The sequence below is a fragment of the Notothenia rossii genome (assembly GCF_949606895.1).
Source record: "Notothenia rossii genome assembly, chromosome: 4".
Taxonomy (NCBI): domain Eukaryota; kingdom Metazoa; phylum Chordata; class Actinopteri; order Perciformes; family Nototheniidae; genus Notothenia; species Notothenia rossii.
In genome coordinates this window covers 53,144,681-53,163,757 of record NC_136902.1, presented here as the reverse complement: position 1 = coordinate 53,163,757, position 19,077 = coordinate 53,144,681, and the positions used below count along the sequence as shown (strand labels likewise).

Genomic DNA, 19,077 nt, shown 5'->3' with positions numbered 1-19,077 from the left:
TGCTGCCCAAGCTAGGCAGACCAGGCAGCGGCTCTTGGGTCTTCGCAGACCTGTGCCCACTCCCAGCAGGCCCAAGGGCCGCTCTAGCAGCCGCACTCAGCCACCGGATTACAGGGGTGGTCTGCAGAGGTCCCAGCGGTCCACTCAACCGCCTCCCAATTACTTTCGTGCCCCAGGTTGCCCGCCTTCCAGGCGGCCTTGTGCCTCAGAGCCTTACCGGCGCCCCCCAAGGAGCTCCAGGGGCCAGGGGGCTCGGCCCTGAAGTCCCGGGGCCGGCCGTGGACTTGAGGGATGCCTACTTCCACGTGGGCCGGGCAAGATGGTGCCTTATATTCAGTTCCTCCGGCCCTTGGGCAGACTGACGGCTGCCTCGGCCGTTGGGCCCTTAGGCCCGCTGTCGTGGCGCCCCATGCAGATGTGGCTGAACAGCCTTCACTTGGACACCAAGTGGCACAGGCACAGGAAAGTCAGGGTGTCGCAACGTTGCCTCCACTGTCTGTCACGCTGGAGGGGCAGGGCCTATCTCCTGATGGGCGTGCCCATGGGCGCCATCCCATCCCGCCAGCAGACCATCACCATAGGTGCATGTCTCTCAGATGAACAGATCGCCACTGGGCTTTCAACTAAAGACACAGCCACGCACAAACTGCAGCATGTGTACGGCTCCTTATAGGTAGGCCTACTGACATTTCAGTAGTCTTTGGGCAAATGTGGCTTCCCTGCCCAGGGTGCTTCCACAAACTCACTTCAATCAGCCTGCCCAGCTTGCACGCTTTGACATTCAGAAGAGCGGCACGTCGAAGTTACTGTGCCCTGTGGTTGCCCAAAGGGCGCATATCGAGGCTACTGCCTGTATACGGCAGTAGGAGCAACTCTTGATTTTGCCATGGCGGCACTAAAGGAGGTTGTGCCCTCTAACCAGTGGCTGCCCCACTGGGTTGTCGATACCATCTCACATGCCTATGGGGCCAGTGGCCGCCCCCTGCCATCTTGGGCTGCCCTGAGAGTGGTGCCCCTGAAGATCATCTGCGCCACGGCGTCGTGGGCGTCTTCTGGCACATTCTCCAGTTGGTATCAGGTTAATATCGCCACTCCCCATTTTTTGGGCATGGTCCTTTTGCCGATCTCCGCTGCTTCCAGTAGTGAGCAAGTGTTTGGATTCTTCATGACATGGTTGGTATAGGTCATCCAGTGTTAAAGCACCGCCTCTGGCGGTCAGTAGGGATGAAATAGAACGATAGTTACGGCTGTAACTACGGTTCTATGAGTCCTGGATTACCGCCAGAGTTTCCTGTCACTCAGAATTCTTGTGTGCTCGTGAGAAGATTCTGGGAACCGATCCGCTAATGACACCGGCCTATGTAGCCGTCGTCACGTGGGTCACAGGTGACTTTGTTGTTATTAGCTACTCGAGCTGCGCATGCGTGCGATGGACATATCCAGTGCTAAAGCACCGGCTCTGGCGGTCATCCGGGACTCATAGAACCGTAGTTACAGCCGTAACCAGTGTTGAAAGTGTGCCGGTCCTACCCGGTCCTTAGTACCGGTAAGAGATTTCCAGGCGATCCGGAGGACCAGGAAGAATTGACAGCTCCACCCGTGGAATTTATGATTGATTTCGATAGAGCGGGTCACATATTTGCTTTTTCCCACTTTATCAGAACAGCGGGAGGAGAAAAGAATGGAGTGACTGAATGACAGCTAGAAAATTAGGCTACGTGGTAATTAAAGCAAAGATGCAAAAACGATGATTCTTCAGATGTTTAAGAGAAAGGAGAGAGATGAAGAAACTCAGAATGTGATTAAAATTAGAAAAACAACGCCCACAGATGACACAGGTGATGATGCTTATTTAGCCCAGAGAATGGACATGAACCTGGCCATGATGAATATAATAAGTTAGCTAACTAGCAAACTGTATATCTCTATATGGGGTGCCCAACCAGTCGATCCCAAGTCGATCGCGAGATGTCTAAAAGTAGAACAACAATATTCTGTTTTATCATTAATGTCCTACAACAGGGGTGGCCAAACTTTTTGGCTCAGGGGCCACAATGATGTATCAATGTGACAGCCGGGCCGGGGGGCATTGTTTGGTTCCGTCTTGATTCATGTCGGGCTGAGGGTTGTTTTAATCTCATTCTCCCGCGCGCGGCGCGACGTCCACGCGCAGCTGTGACAACCAGGGAGGAAGGGACTTTGCGCGGCGCGCGCGGCGTGTGGACAGTGGGGGATAACATAAATAAAAATTAGATCGTTGGATTTTAGACTTTAAGGCTTTTTAAGATCAGCGCGGGAACCCTGGCTCATTTATACCAATATTGGACGGGCCGCATTAAACAGATCAACGGACCGCATGTGGCCCGTGGGCCGTAGTTTGGCCACCTCCGGGCCCGGTTCTACGGGGGTGCATAAGGGTCCCAGTTGAATGTTATGCACACTCATTTGAAAAAGAGAAGGGAGTGAAAAATATTACATATACAATAACAATAATAATAATAGTAGTAGTAATATGAAGAAGAAGAAGAATATAGTTGAAAATAAAATAAACTGTAATTGTGGTCAAATATTGTGGTCAAATAACTATAGTTAATAACCCCCCCCTCCGTCAACGATCGCCGCCGTCTTGGTTCAAAAAGGTTGGGCACCCCTGCTCTATATAGTCAATGGCTATCTTACTCAGAACACAACATGTACACAGCATACTATTTTAACATTAAATATTTTTGCTTTGATATCTTCTATTTTAATCTGCACATTGTGGCATACATTTTGAGATATTTTATTTTATTAGTATTTTAATTTATGTAACCAATATTCTGAAAATTCAAAGAAAGACAGAGACTTGTACACTTTTGACTGTCTGCTGAATTTAGTTATACATTTTTATTCTAATTTATAACAGTTGAGGCCGAGAGGGAGGAAGAGGAGACTCAGCCAGAAGAAGTGGCAGCAGGTCCCTCAGAAGCCACCACAGGTGATGCTAGCCCTACTGCATACCCTTCTATATGGAAAGAAGAACAATATGAACAGTTCAAACAGAAAAATCAATGGATGTATGCTCACAATGGAAGGCTAGGCTGTACCCCATGCCATGATGTGAAGGATCTGGGTGTCATGGCATCCCGTGGTGTTAATATTGCTATTCAGTGGGCTGATGGAAAGATAATCCCAGCTGGTCAATCAAGGGATGTCCAGCTTTCATCACTGCGCAAAAAAATCAGTGAGCACAAGAACTCTGCAGCACATAATGAAGCAGTCAAGATTCTTCAGACAGCAAATAAAGATATTCTTCTGAGAATGAACGCGAGTAGTCAGGAGTCTGTGTTTGAGTCTACTGCCAAGGTATTCATGACAGCCTATTATGTGGCCAAGAACAACAAGCCTTTCACAGACTTTGAGAGTCTGATTGACCTGCAGCATGCAAATTCTGCTGATTTAGGGCATGTTTTGCATAGCAAAACTGTCTGTGTTGACATAATTGAGCATGTGTCATTACAGATGAAAAAGGAACTTCTAAAAAAGATAATAGAGACCAAGAGCAAAATCACAGTATTGGCTGATGAGTCAACCAGCGTTGGGCACAAATCAACACTAATTGTGTTCCTGAAGGCTAGTGTTGATGGAGACATGGAGCCCATTGCCTTTCCGTTGTACCTGGTTGAGCTGGATAGTATGTCTGCTGCTCATATCAAGGAACAGATTATGGGTTGCTTGCTTAAAAATGGCTTCACTGTTGAGTTGTTGAGAGAAATCCTCATTGGATTTTGCAGTGATGGGGCCAGTGTCATGCTGGGAGTGAAGTCAGGTGTTGGGAAGTTGCTCCAGGATGACTTCCCAGGGATCATACTATGGCACTGCCTTAATCACAGACTGGAGTTTGCTGTTGACCAGGCACTGGATGTGACAGGGGGAACAAAGGACTTCCAGGCATTCATGGACAGCCTATATTCATTATATAGCCAGTCACCAAAAAACATGCGGCAGCTGAGTGAATGTGCTCACAACCTGGACATCGCCCTCAGGAGGATTAGAAAAGTGTTCAGTGTTCGCTGGGTAGCTTCTTCATGGAGGGCAGTCTCTGCAGTTTGGCAGTCTTATCCAGCCTTGGCACAACATTTCCGTGAGGCATCAGAGGATGATACAAGGGACAGCAGAGAGAGGGCCAAATTCAAAGGTCTGCTTTCTAAGTTATGCTCCATCAACTTCCTGAAAAGTCTTGCACTGATGGCAGATGTTCTGACTGAACTTAAGAACTTGTCAGAAATTCTTCAGAACAGGAAGACCACACTCCCAAAGGCCCATGACATCATGACGACGTATGTCAAACGCATAGAAAGTTTCAATCGCTACCCAGGACAACATGCAGTTGATGCCAGTCAGGAAGAGGAAGTGATGGAATTCAAGGGAGAGGAGTTAAGAGTTGGCAGGTCTCCCATCATTGACTCTGCTCAGTTCATCCGAGCAGTGGCAGACAATATGAAAGAAAGACTCTTCACAACCACAGCAAACAGAGCACAGGCCAGTGTTGCAGCCAACCGAAAAGAGGCTTATAACAGCCTTATCATTCAAATGGCAGTCCTCAACCCTGACAACTGGGACCATGACAATCCTCGATTTGGAGATAATGAGGTGAGGGCTTTGTGTGATGTCCTACATGTGAACCAACAAGAGGCCCATCTTGGATTCACAGAATACAAGGCCAGTGGAGGAAGAAACATTCCCAACAAAATGAAGAAGTTGCTCATGGCAAGTCAGCATTGCTTGGACACACTGTCTCCAAGCAATGCTGACTGTGAACGGGGGTTCAGCACAATGAACAACATCATAACTGAGTATAGGAGCAAACTTACAGCAAAAAATGCAGCAAATCTCCTCTTCATCAGCTCTGTGGGACCACCATGCAGACAGTGGGATCCACTGCCTTATGTGAAGACCTGGCTGGGCAAAGGAAGAAGAGCAGCCCACTCAACAAGCTGCATGGCTCGCCGGTACACAGAAGAGGAGAGCTACTTCAGCCCTCTGTGGAAAATGTGGAAAAGTGTGTAGTTTACCTCCCTCAAGCTGCCTTGCTAATGGTCTGTTAAGTTTTGACACAAGTTGTATGCACAATTGAAAATAAATAATTGACTATACATATTGTCAAGTGTTTCTAATTTCTACCCCATAAAGGCATTACAAATTTGAAGTTTGTGTTCAGGGATGCATGAAGCTGGGGGCGGGAGGAGAACAATATGAACCAATGAAGGTCGGGGTAGCATTATAGTACCTGCAAGAAATTCAAACCACTTTCACCCCTGGCCGTAACTATCGTTTTAAAAAGAAATTGTAAAGCGATTTTTAAGCTGTCCCCCACTCTAGCTGTGACATTACCCACTCTAAGCCTTAACGAGCTGCGCAATACACACTCATGTTAAAATCTGAAGAAAGCCTCTTTACAAAGCTCCAAACTAAGTTAAATATCTCAAAAAGTGCAAAAGATATGAAAAATCTGAAGAAAAGGTGTTATAGCTGAAGGTCTTGTGATCATTTTAAAGGGTCCCATGTCATGCATTTCCGGTTATTACCCGTCCCCTTTTGTGTTATGAAGGTTTTTATGCATGTAAACGGTCTGCAGAGTCAAAACCCTCAAAGTACACCCTGTAGCGAGTAAAACTCTAACACAGAAAATACCTCCCCAAAACGCCTCGTTGGAGATACGTCACTGTCCATTGATTCTTCCGGGTACCGCATGATGTCATGCGTTTCCCGGAACCAAATGGACCAATCCGTGGAGCCGTTACGTTAAGCCCCCGCTGATTGTTCCAAATTGACCAATCCACGGACTTCCTCACACACACACTCAGTGCAGGCAGCTCTGCTGATCTCTCCTCCCCGGCTGCAGGCTGATAACAGACAGTTGGGATCGCGGCGAAATTCTCTCTGCAGACCCATTCTCACAGCGTTTATCAACCTTTTTCTTACTCAATATCAAGCCACACTTATTGCTTTTACTACGGCTGTGACTTTGTGTGTGCTGAGGGTGAGTTTGGCTGTGTTTCGCTGTCGCTAAACAAGGAAACCACACCTCCACGGAGCTCAGCGTGATTCACAACGTCCCGACCAATCAGAGCACACTGTGCTCAAAGGGAGGGTGGGGGCTGGAGCTATTGGAGCTACAACGAGCCGTTAAAGGCAGAGAGTGAAATTCAGTGAATACAAGTAGTTTACAGAGATGCTGTATGAGAAACCAAAGTGATTTTGGAAAATTGCACAATATAAATCTATTCTAGTAGACCTCAACAATGGAATTATGATCAGTGGAAATGGCCATGAAATGGGACCTTTAAAGTTGGAATGAAGTCTCTAGCGTAAAGTATGGAACTCCTTCCACATTTGGCGCAAGTTGTACGTAAAAGAGGATTTGAAGGTTCCTCCCATTGACTTCCATGTTAAAAAAAAGCGTTTAAAAAGCTGAATATTTCAAAAAGTATGAAATATTTTGAAAAAGTTAAAAGTTTCCCATGATGTTGCACAGCATTCGCACTAACTAAAGGCATTAAATACATGCATGTAGTGGAGTAAAAGTACCTGATTTACCTCTGAACTGTAATGGAGTAGAAGTACAAAGTAAAACATTTAAATACTCAAGTAAAGTACAGGTATCTCAAATGTGTACTGAAGTAAAGTACTTGAGTACATGTGCCTAGTTACTTTACTCCACTGCTCATTTACCTTGTGGTGTTTGGATGTGGATGATTCCATGTTTCTGTGCTGTGCAGTGTGCACACACGTCAGTTGTCTCAGTTGTTAGAGCTGGCATCCCATAGTGTCGCTGCCAGGAACCTGGACGTCCGAGGCCATCGCTTCAATCTCCCCTTCCAACACTATAGCTCCAGTAAAGGCACTCTCTGACAAAGAAAAATAGTTTCAAAGTTCACAGAAAAACTGTGCAGCTAAATTAATCCAATTAAAAGATTTCATGTGAATGCATATTCCTGTAGATAGGGAGGATTTACTTGGAAAATATCAGTTCAAGTTTGAACAGAGACTACAATCAATGGGAAATGTTCCAGTTTCATTATGGAACTTGGGTGAAACGTATCATCAGTTTATGAAGATAGTCATTTGTGATGATGGAGTCTTCTTTGACTTTAGGGTGGAAGAAATTAATTGGAGACAGTGGAGGACAGATGTTGGTCATATCCAGGAGGAAGAACCTGGGGACAGGATGATGAAGCCAAAGCCCCCCGAGCAGACCCCTGGTAAACCCTACACACAACTTGTATTCGTTGTTTGTACTGCTAAAATGTCACCAGTTCTGAGGAACCATGTTGTTTCAGGGAACCGGTGGAACCTCAGTCCGCTCCTAGAGAGGCTGCGTGGCAGACGGCGCCAGCCGCAGCCGAGCATCACCTCCAGATCCTTTCAACCAGGGCTACCATTCTGAACACTCATATATCATGTACTTCTGAGCATTTATTTGTAGCCAGAGAAAGAATAATAGTTTGTACGGTTGAGAAACATAAACCACAGATGATCCCATCTATAACTACACCTCTATAAACACAGGGGCTGTTTTCAATGGTAGTTTGTAGGTAGGTCCTGGCTGTGGATTTATTTTTTAATGTATTTGATGAAAGAGTTAACTAAATGTATACTTCAATATTGACTTGAATTATCTAAACCATATGTATATGTGCATAAAGACAGTCACTCATAAAAGCTTTGTGTTTGCAAACTTTATTTTGGTTAGGGGGAATGTTTTTGCAAGACATTTTATACCTGAAGGTTAGGCAAAACTGGAAAATCACATTTTCACAAAGTAGAGAAAGCCCCCCTCCACCACCGTTCACAACATGACACATCTTTGAGATGAAAGACAACCATACTAATGGGAGTGAAACAAATCTGGAGAGTTGTTTGATACCCGCAGCCCGATAAATATTGCCATAAGTCAGGATGAGCTGACTCCTCCAGTACTGACATGCACTGTGAGCACGTCTCTGCTGGAGAATTTCATTGTGAAATAGATCCAAAGATCAAAGGTTCAGGGGAAACATCTGAATCTTGCTTTGTGGGCTGTAAGGTGCAGGCAGAAACAACTCACTCTAAAAAATGTTTATTCCATTCACATCTTCACACTTTACTTCACAAGGTTTTCTTTAACCGTTCAAAGGAGGCGTGCAGCTCTCCTTTGTCACCAGGGTTTTGCTTATTACTGTCAGAACACAAGTTCCCAACCCAGCTGGAGGCCGGTGGTCCAGAGAGGAACTCTTGTCACTTTGGTCAGTGATTCAGCAGCAAGTTCACAGTCCCGAAAGCCTCTGGGACTTGTGGCACACTTCAGGACTTCAGTCCACCACACAGTATCAGTAGTTACCCCAAGTAGCTTGGTCCCCCATCAGATGAACTTTGTGCACGTTAGTCAGTGTGCAAGTACCCAAGCTTAACATACAGACACCCATTCACACACTTCTCCATACTACGCCCAGTGGAGGCACTTCATAAGAAACTGTAGAACCTGACGGTGTCGGGCTGTGACCAGGCGGGTCAGAAATAAACAGGGCAGCACTGTCTAATGTTTAGTGTTGATTTAAATTTACAAGGATAGTTTGGATGTTTCAGGTGGGGTCATGTCAGGTACTTTTTCATAGTCTGTAGTTCCCTAATGCTGGTCTCCCGCTGCATCGATCAGTTAGTTTGTGTGTTATTGTGTGGCTTTGGTTATTCCAAACTAAACTGTAAAACAACAATATAACAAACTAATCGATCGAGCGGTACACCAGCAGCTCCTGTGTTCAGGGTGAAATATCTTGTATCACAGGAGTCTGGTGGCATTGAAGAGGGATTTCATAAGGGCTTCAGTTCCCTGTCTGAGGGCGTTTGAAGGCAAGGTACAGCAGGAAATATTCTTAATAAAGTATTCCAATGCATTCTTTTTTTAGAATGTCCTTTCTTTAGGGGCTTAAATACATTTTGCTGCCCCCCTCTACAGCAGTACACGGCTCTGCTTCTGAGCTGGTACTCCTGTATTTTCCCCCAAACTGAGGGGTGCTGAACAACATCTACTGTAGGTAGTAATACACATAAATACCATATACAACTCTTCTTAAAACCATCCAAACCGTCCCATTAGAAAGGAAGGGTCAAACTGATGAAAGCTACTCTGGTCAGTTATTATACATTTAAAATAAAGGATAAACACTAGCAAAAAGTACCAGCATTTGAGTTGACCCTTCCCATAAATAGGAACTTATTGTCACTAATACAGCCCATACATCAATTACTATTCATTCCCAAGCACACACAAATCATACTAGTGTGTGTTAAGATTAAAGTCAATAGCAGCTTTAAGGGGCAGGCACATCAAAAATGAAAGCTGGGAAACAAAAACAAAAAAACTGCCATCAAGTATGTAGACCAAAATCCAGAAAAGCTACAGTCTGCATCTCAGCCCTGGAGATCACGGATCATCGCGCCATCTCTTCTCCCTTCTGACCTGTACTGTATCCTGCAAACGGTGCAGAGGATAAAAGACTCTGCAGTGTGAAAGACTACAGATTTAAGCGTGGATGCAAACCCCTTGCTTGCCACAGAGCGCAGACACATCAGTTCACTGTCTGCATCAACATGTGGCACCTAATGTGGAAACACCTATGGCTTCAGGATGCAGTGGTCCAAAAACAATAAATTAAACTATATCAGGATATTTATTAACAACTAAAACACAGTCCAAATACTTTAAAGTAACTGCTACAGCCCTGTTCTACAAACCATTAACTCTGCTAAATGCTATTATATCATCTTAAATCCTTGATAGGCAACATTTCAGACAGTAGGATGGGTAATCTACCAACACATATGAGTAGCATTATTACCTTAATAATTCAAATCAAGGCCATAGCCTAATCATATGAACACTGCCCGATGATCCAACAGTACTGATCTCAAATGAACCAACGCTCAAAAACTAATATTTACTCATTCTTACAATGATATATGGAAGCCAATTTCTGCCAATGTGATAAAGGAAAAATATCCTAAGAAACGTTCTCAAAATAACCAAACAAAAAGATAGGTAGTAGACATAAGTCTGTGATGGAAAATATAGTCAAAATATTCTCATGACAAGGCTAATTTTAGATTTTCCTTTTACTGGCGGAAATAGGATTCCATAATAAAGCCATAACTAAGTTTTGATCATGGCAAAGGAAGTCAGTTAACGTTTGTATAAAGAAGAGAAGAACTACTGTGACATTTAAGGCTTTTCCAGAAGGCTTGAGGCTAGCAGAGTGACGTTAGCCCTGACAACATCAGACCAGCCGGGGACTGGAGGACATGGGTCCATTGGTTCATGCTAGACACATCTAGCAACACATAACCTGCATTAAATGTTACACTTTTTTTCCTTTATAGGTAACAGATACAACACAGGGTGGGGCCAGTGATTAGTAGATGAACAGCCCCCCACAAGCCACACAGATAATGTCCCCCCCACATCAGTTCACTTGTGTTACAGTAGCAAAGTGGTGAGGAAATGTGTTGCAGAATTTGAAGTACTTGCATGCTTGCAAGTGATCAATTAACGTTCACACACTGACATACACACACCATTTTAACATTAAATGGGATGCCGTTGGGTTTCACATTAGCTAAAGACAAATAGGGCTAATGGAGGTTCTGCTCCTTTTGCCAAATGTTAGGCATAACATTTAAAAAGTAATTTCTACAGTTCAAGTAGGACCATCTAAAGAAACAACAAACTAATAAAATAACTACTTCATAATCAGTTCTCAAATTATTACACACAAGAGGGTACTTTAGACTTTCCAAATGCAAGAGAAACCACTAGCAGCTTGAGAAACTCATTAGAGAACGTTACCGTTTTTGCTAGTGCTGACTGTTTTATTTTAAATTTAATTCAGTTTGAAATGGGGTAAAGTTGACCAAAGAATCAAAAATATATTTTCCTCATCACTTTAGTATGAATTAATCTGGATTGTTTTGGTGTTTGTGGCTAATGGAACTAGTTGGAACTTGGTCCATCAACCAACAGTATCACAGCGCATAGGGAAGCATGAGCTCACACCCATTGGCTGTCCCTTAACATTCTACATGATAAATACCACTACAGGTAAGGAGAAAAAAAATCTATATTTAGTGATAGTTAGTCATTCCCGCACACTGATCAGCGATGGAAGAACAACTACCTGAACCAATCAGTGCAGTTTAGAAGCCTTGTTGTATTCCTGATAGAAGCAGGTGTACACCTCAACCCTGGGAGAAAAATCCTATCAACAGTCTCGTTAATTGCATGTACATGTACCTTTCTTTTTTTTTAACTTTTTTTTAAAAAATGGATCACAAACCAGTTACGAGGACAAATAATTGCAAATAAAAACATTACACAAGGAAATCCTAAATCTTCCCTTTGGGCAGTTTTAAGGCCACAAATGCTTAAAAGAAAATTCAACCTAAAGCACTGTGACAATCATGGCAAGCATATTCTCAGCTGCAAATCAATATTTTAAAAACACCATATATATATACAGGAACAAAGAGCAGCACATCCATGCCAGTGATGAAAAGAGGAAATCTACTCAACAGTGGACGACAATCTCAAAAACCCATCATCTGCAACAAAGGTACGACATGGCTTAAGACCTGAGGATGTTGTGAGAGATCACAACCTGGTGAGTCTAATCAAGCTCTAAAGCTTCACATTTAATTGATCACTTGCAAGATCTTAAAGAATAAACCACAGAAGCTGAAAATAGCTGTTGAGAAAAACCCAAACACACCAAGGGGGGGTCGGAGCACGCCCTAGCGATAGCCTGGGTGATGAGCGTGAACACCCCCACCATTGTTGGGCTCCTGAACCTGGCTCATCGCTGACCTGTGCATCTTCTCCAGCACATGCTCCATGTTCTGCTCCTGAAAGCTGGGCATCTGGAACTCTCCTCCTAAGAAATCCACATTCTGCATCAACTTGGACTGAGCAGGGGGCCCCTCCTTCCCTGGCCTGTACTTGGCCCCTGGGATGCGGTCTGTGGAGGCAGCAGCCTGCCCTCCCTGGAAAGACACTGGGAGGTCCTGAGGGCCTGATCCATTGTTACATGCTGTGGCTGGCATGCTGCCCCACTGTGGCTGCATGTAGTGGCGATTAATGTAAGGCATAGACCCCACAGGGAAATTAACGGGGGAGGAGGGTGGGAGTTTTTCTGCAGGGTGTTTTAAAGGAAAGGACTGTGCAGTGTTGGGGAGCTTGTGGGAATAATTTAGGTTTCGAGACGGGAAGGCACACTCAGTGGGAGGCTCCATCCTTGGGTTCTTGCAGGGATGGGCCCCCTCAGGAGGCTGCTGCATGTGAGCCATCTGATGCTGCGCCCAGGAGCGCTGCTGCTGCTGCTGCTGCTGCTGCTGCTGCTGCTGCTGCTGCTGCTGCTGCTGCTGCTGCTTTTGTAGGTGTTGGTGCTGCTGTAACTGCTGCTGCTGCTGTTTCTGCTGATGGAGATGATGGTGCTGCTGCTGCAGCTGGAGCTTCTCTGGGTCTGCATGAAAGGCAGATGTATTGGGCTGTGAATGCAGCGCAGCATTGGGAGTGTGAGCTGTAGCTTTGTCCAGGGGTCCCATCATGTGGCAGCTAGGCCCAGAGCCCAGCCCCGGGTGGTGACAGGACACCCTGGAGCTAGCGTTGATCAGCAGGTTGCGGCTGATGGGGCTAGGGTTTGCGATCTGGCCCTCACAGACTGAGGTGGCGCCCATACCCGCCCGTGCCTGGCACAACTGGTTGATTTGTTGCACAATGCTGCTCAGGTCACTGGGCCGGTTCTGATGCAGGCTGGATGCCATCGACAGTGGGATGGTGGAGGTAGATACAGTTACATTTGGTGGGGCGTCTGCGTCAGGGAGCTTCCGGGGCCCGTATGCCCCTGGTGGGGGCTGCAGGAGGCTATTAGGCATGGTAGGAGTTCCTGTACCCTGTGCCTGGGGAAGGGGCTGTGGGCCAACCAGCCCCTGCGTGTGCTGCAGGCTGGGAAGGTGAGCCCCATCAGACATGTGGCGCAGGTCCTGAGTCAGTGAGTGTTGTGAAAGTAAAGCTTGCGGAGGAGCCGTCGGATGCTTCAGTGTCTGCAGATGAGAAAGATGCTGCTGAGCGGCAGGTGGAGCAGACTGGTTCTGGTGCTGCTGCAGGACCTTGGTGAGAGGCGCACTCTGCTGCTGCTGCTGCTGCTGCTGCTGCTGCAGGGCCTGTGTGTGAGGCGCACTCTGCTGCCTCTGGAGGCCCGGGGGATGAGCCAACCTTTGCTGTGAAGGCTGAACCTGGGACAAACTCTGCTGACGCTGCATAGCTTGTGAATGAGCCATGCTCCTCTGCTGTGAAGCCTGTGGGTGAGGCATCGTTTGAGGCTGCTGTAAAGTCATTGGATGAGTCATGTTTTGCTGAAGCGCCTGCGGCTGAACCATGCCTTTCTTCTGGACTGCAGGCTGAGACTGACCCTGTAGGTTAGGAGCAGGCTGAGACTGACCCTGTAGGTGAGGAGCAGGCTGAGACTGACCCTGTAGGTGAGGGGTAGGCTGAGCAAGATTTAAAGTGCTTTGGGTGGCGTACGGCCCGCTGTGAGGGTCCATGACGACTTTGTGAAGCCGTCGGGCGCGGCTGCCGTCTGACTCTTTGATGACGCCTTTGGCGGGCGCACGCAGGACAGCCAGCAGACCCCGACTGGAACTGACCTGAGAGGGGTAGGGACTGTGGCGCTGGCTGGACGACGTGTCGAGCCCGTTGACTGTACGGCGAATGTGCTTCCTTTGAGGTACTTTGACACTGTTGGGGAAGATCTGGATGGATAGTGGGTTGTTGGCAACTTTCTTAGCATAGGCATCCAACTCTGCTGGGGTTGGATAGCTGGCAGATCTCATCTTCTGTGTAGTTTCCCCTGCAATGCGTCAGTCAAAGGTCAGCCATACAGAAATACATAACAACATGTTGGCAGCTTGAAAATAGTATGTGACAATTTGTACTCTATGTTTGCGATTTAGTCATTAACACACACATCTTAACTAGAACATGTCTTGGAACATGCATCATCATTAAAGGCCTAACTTATTTTAGCATCCAATAAAAATAACTTTATTCAACTGAAGTTTTCCAACTCCTATTTTTGCAGACTGGATCCTGTACACCGTCCAGCTACAAACCAGTTTGTTCATCACATTTTATACTGTTTACACGGTGAGATTTCTATTATTAACACTGTATAAAAAACATTATACCCTCTTAAAGGTTTTAGGTATCTCTCATGATGACAGTAATGATGGCAGTAGCTCAGTCTAAGGACTTGGCTTGGGAACCGAATAGTGGCCAGGACAAGTCCCAATCAGACCAAATACGTTTGGACTGGGAGCTGAAGAGGTGCCAGACCAACTCCTGGGCACTGCCAAGGTGCCCTTGAGCAAGTGTATGTTTGTTATGAATTTTAGGCTATTGTGATTATTGATAACATAACACCGTGAAAAACTGAATTTCTCCATGGGGAATTAATAACAGTAATTGTAATCACACTTTCAAGTCGTGTTACTTTAAGACCATGATTGAATGATATTGCAAACGTTTAAATTGAAACATCTCACTTACATTTCTGAAGTCCAGTGTTCATCTGCGTGCGGGAGAGAATTCTGAGGGTTGGGTCACCTGATGCTGTCAGACAGGCCAGCATGTCACTCTTCCACTACTGCAGCGTGGGACACCTTCTCTCACCATACTGGGGAGGAACAGAGGGGAGAGTGAGCCGCTGACAGACACTGACGCTGGTGTGATACGCCATTGCTATCGCCTATTTTCACATCCAGTACATTTTGACCTTTTGCAAGGCAGCTTGCAATAAACTGACATCATGTTCTTCCATTGAACACAACAGCACATTGGAATAGCATGATGGCAGACAACCAGATTTGTGTATTACTTAAAAAAACGCTTGAGTTGCAACAATTAGTTGATCAACAGAAAAATAATTGTTTTTTTAAAGTAATCAGTCATAAAAGCAGACATGATCAGCCTTAACTCTCACATATGGAGATTTCTTGCTTTTCCTTAATGTATTCCCTATTAAACTCAATATATTTGAGTTTTGGAATGATATACAAGTCCTTGCCTTAGACTTGGAGAAACTGGGGTATTTTCCCATTTATAGAGTAAACTATTAATCAAGTCATTAACGATCTGCAGATTAATCAATAATAAAACATTATCTTTAGTTGCAGCTTCAGCACACACATTCAGTTTGCTGGAAATGTTTTTAGGCTATTTTATAAAAAGCTTGAACTGGATCAAAATGGAAACATGGATCCTGAATTGAAATGCATTTAAGTGTAGCAAAGTGGAGTACGTACACAAACACATCCAGACGCCACTATAGCATAGACTTCACACAATTGGAAAACTTTAGTAATCACTAAGGATGTACCACTATAACAAGTACACTTCAGGTATTCTTCAGTGGTACTGAACTGTGGATGCATGATCTGCTCATGAATGATGACTCAGCAACATAATGAAGGAGGAAGCCATTTATGTGAGTTTAAGTAGGCTAACAGGGGCATGCATCTTTTTTTTTAATGCCAAAATATTGCGGCGGAATGATTCACATGTTTTAGCTAAGCACCAAAAACGACATCTTCATACTGTTTGTTTTGTAGGACCAACAGTCCCAGAGCCAAAAACAATGTAATATCCATTACTACATAACAACATAACATTAAAGAAGCTGGAACAAGGGAATGTTATGGTATGTAATACAATGGTATTTTTGTTTCAAATGTATGATAGATTGATGATCTTTTCTATAATGTAACTGATGAATTGTTTAAGCTTTAGTGGCATGTTGCTGTAGTCACCAGCTGAGACATGTTAGCATCAGATCTATGACACACAAAGAGGCCGTGTTAACAATGGGACATACAGCAGAGTTGATCAAACACTGCGTCCATTAGCTAATACCCAGTGCCAGTCATCAATCATCTGCTGTAACGGAACTGATTCTGACCTAAGTGATGGATTGGGTAACGGCCCTGGTGTGAAATCATTTTATACAACAGCAGAGCAGTCCGTCAATCAAGAAAATATCCATCAAATTGTTGGAAACTTAAATAATTGTTAGTTGCAGTCTTACAGCAGACTTTATTTCCCCTTCCTGCCACTCTAAAAAGAGAAGGCAGGGAAGAGGAAGAGCTTTCTTCTGATTGGTTACACATCTATTTGCAGATTCATCACAGATAGTTTATGACTCACCATTAGTTCACTTCCACTGGTCAGAGACTTGAGTGATTTGTCATAGTGGTACAAACTTAATGATCTCTAAAGGTTATTAGAAGAAATGTATCTGGGGAGATGGATTGCCGTCTTGGATATTTGTGAAGTGTGTGCGTAACCCCTGGCTCTTTGATGTGATCTAAATGCAAATGAATCTGGCTAAAGGCCAGTGTTTACCTTCTCACCATTAGATCATCTCAGATCTTAGAGATAAGTCAAATGAGCAATAATGCAGAGTAAAAATACTTTGTTGCAAGTAAAAGTAATGATTAAAAAATCAGAAGTAAAAACATATGTACAATATTTCCAAAACTAAAATGATGTATTATGCAGATTGGATTTAGACTACACGTTACTGAATTATAATTATGTGATGATTGTTTTCATAACTTGAATGTTGCAGCTGGTTAAGGATGAAACTCATTAAAATAATAATATATGATAATGTATTTGTTTTGTACTTATGTTAATTTGCTCAATAGGTTAGGCTGTTGTATAAAATACTTTGTTGAGTAGGAGTATATAGTATGATGAAATGGAAATACTTTGGTCCATGTATCTAAAAGTCCTACAGTATTTTCTAAATGTCCTCAGCTACATTCCGTCACTCCTTTAAACTGTGTGAGCCTCAGGAGGAAGGGAGAATCTGCATTAAAGACTACATAATCAGTGTGCGAAAAAGTACACGTCCCACCGTCCGGGACGTGTTATTTACAATATCGGACAAGTAGATATTTCAATTGACTTGTCCGGCGGACAAGTGACGTTTTTCGCCCTGATTTATTGATAAATTCAGTTTACAAAAGGCAGAACTCATTCGCAAATTGTCAGTGTCCGCCATTGTTCGTTTAGAAATGTTAGTTTCGGTTCTGCTTGTCGATTCCTAAGGAAATGCATCTCGCCTTTTTCTGTACAGACGGGGGCTGGGCGGGGCAGCGCTGGAAGTGTAGCACAGTGGCAGGGTTGGGAAGCAAAACTCTGTTCCGAGTAGGAACAAATAACAATTGTCCGGTACCGGGATTAATAAGAGTTGTGAGGATAGGAGGCGAGGCCGAGCCCCGCGGACCACAGCTCTCTCTCTATGCTCCGGATCAGCTGTTCGCTGCATGGTGCAGCTCAGCGTCTCTCTCTCTTTCTACACACAGCGGATCCGCTGCCCGTTTAACAGCCTCATCTTTTTCAAACTTTCTTATGTTCTTTATCTGACACGTAATGAAGGTTATTAAGCGTTTTAGCTCATGTGTTGTTAATATTGACCGCCATTTCCTTTATGAAGTGAAGCAGCCTCCCTGTGTCCTCGCGCTGTCCTCACATCCCCGGACCCCCAGACTCAGAGGAGCACAGGGATGTCAGTGTTGTTTATGAAGCAGGGTATAGCAACTACATTATTTAAATGAAAATACTATTTATTTACTTTTACAAACAGTGAGCAGCTGGGCAGATGCAGCATGTAATACACATGCATAAGGACATGTGTAAGCGTGCAAGCGTCTTTGAGTTGTAGAAAAGCGAATAATTAATTATTACTTATTATTATAAGCTATTATTATTAGCCTATTATCATTATATTTAAGGCCTAGCGCTTTTCTACATAGGCAGGTATCAGGCAGGTTGCAGTGTAACATCAGAGGAGACTGGGCCAATTGTACATTCTCAAACTGCACCACTTAGAACTAACTAAACAATGCAGAGATTATTTTTATATAATTATATTCAATAACCATAATAAATTAAACAGTATGAAGTGATTTGTAAATAGAAATACAGATTTGACTTAATGTTTTCATAAATATATTTTTCTCCCACTTTATCATGGGACTTATTTTTACCCTCTCAAAGAACCGAAAATAACCAGAATCGAAAAGCAGAACCGGAATCGTTCGAATCCAAACGATACCCAACCCTATGTGTGAAAATGTAAAATACGATGGCGAAGAAGATTCCAGTGGCCCCAATTTTTGTCCATTCTGGACAAGTGAAAAATGTATTCGGACAAGTAAATTGCCAAACTCACTTGTCCATGGACAAGTACTCTCTAAAAACTTTTTCTCACACTGATAATGTGACCTTTTTCACAGACTCGGGTCAGCGGGTGGATCTATGGCATCGCCCGGGGCTAACGCCTACATTGACCGGCGTATCGATCGTTATGGATCAGAGTTAGAACAGAGTAATAAATGAGGCAGGTTAACTTCTAGACAGCCGGTCTGTAGCTAGGTAACGTTAGCCATCTGTCTAGCCATCCAGCCTCAATCTGTTACCTAACATTAGTGCCGAGCTAATACATGTACATGGAATATTTCAGCAAGCAAACTGGCCGAACTGAAAGCATACCGTCTCCTCGAAAGATGAGAATAACGTCGTGGAACAGGTTAAGGTTACCTCGAATCAGTAAATAAGGAGCTTCTTTGTGCTTGTTGTGAGCAGGCCAGCTGCTTAGCAAACTTTAGCTTCTCATTGACGGAAAACCCCAAAGCGAGCCGAATTAAAGAACGGTATACTTACTCCTCGTGAATCTATGAGTAAGTAAACTTCATTTTGTGGAGATGCAACGTTGATGTTTTGTAAAAAAAAAAAAATGAAGAGACCATCCCCGGCTTTGGCTCTCCGTGCTGCTGCTGCTGCTGCTGCTGCTGTCTGGCTAGCTGGCTACCGCAGCAACAATTGTTGCGAATGCGCAGAGCTAGCCTGAGGACCCCCGGATCTGCATTTAGGCATCAGTGGTAAACTCCTGTCCGATAATGCCATCGACTGAAGCTCAGAGGTAGTAATCAGATCTGGTAGCA

General features: G+C 44.4%; 2 protein-coding genes across 2 annotated transcripts in view; one reads left to right on the top strand and one right to left on the bottom strand.

Moving 5' to 3' along the window:
• Nucleotides 1–7,490, top strand: part of LOC307034850 (transient receptor potential cation channel subfamily V member 1-like) — a gene marked incomplete at its 5' end in the record, with an annotated part of 43,391 nt that extends 35,901 nt beyond the window's left edge. The window contains 2 exons of the mRNA XM_079673776.1: nucleotides 7,138–7,244; nucleotides 7,323–7,490. Coding sequence (XP_079529902.1) covers nucleotides 7,138–7,244; nucleotides 7,323–7,429 — 214 coding nt within the window. The 3' untranslated portion in view covers nucleotides 7,430–7,490. The remainder of the gene's footprint in view (nucleotides 1–7,137; nucleotides 7,245–7,322) is intronic.
• A 216-nt stretch (nucleotides 7,491–7,706) lies between these two features.
• Nucleotides 7,707–18,960, bottom strand: LOC307037083 (protein FAM222B-like). Its single transcript, XM_079677818.1, has 3 exons — nucleotides 18,797–18,960; nucleotides 14,618–14,744; nucleotides 7,707–13,919 (listed from the first exon to the last, which is right to left on the bottom strand). The coding sequence occupies exons 2-3, from the start codon at nucleotides 14,697–14,699 to the stop codon at nucleotides 11,806–11,808; spliced, it is 2,196 nt and encodes a 731-aa protein (XP_079533944.1). The 5' UTR covers nucleotides 14,700–14,744; nucleotides 18,797–18,960; the 3' UTR covers nucleotides 7,707–11,805.
• Between the last annotated feature and the right edge of the window lie 117 nt (nucleotides 18,961–19,077).

Excerpts from the sequence above, each read along its gene's own strand:
- LOC307037083 (XM_079677818.1), bottom strand. The coding sequence starts at position 14,699 with ATGCTGGCCTGTCTGACAGCATCAGGTGACCCAACCCTCAGAATTCTC. Across the intron at positions 13,920-14,617 it reads GAACACTGGACTTCAGAAAT|GGGAAACTACACAGAAGATG; the intron begins GTAAGTGAGATG and ends GACGCATTGCAG.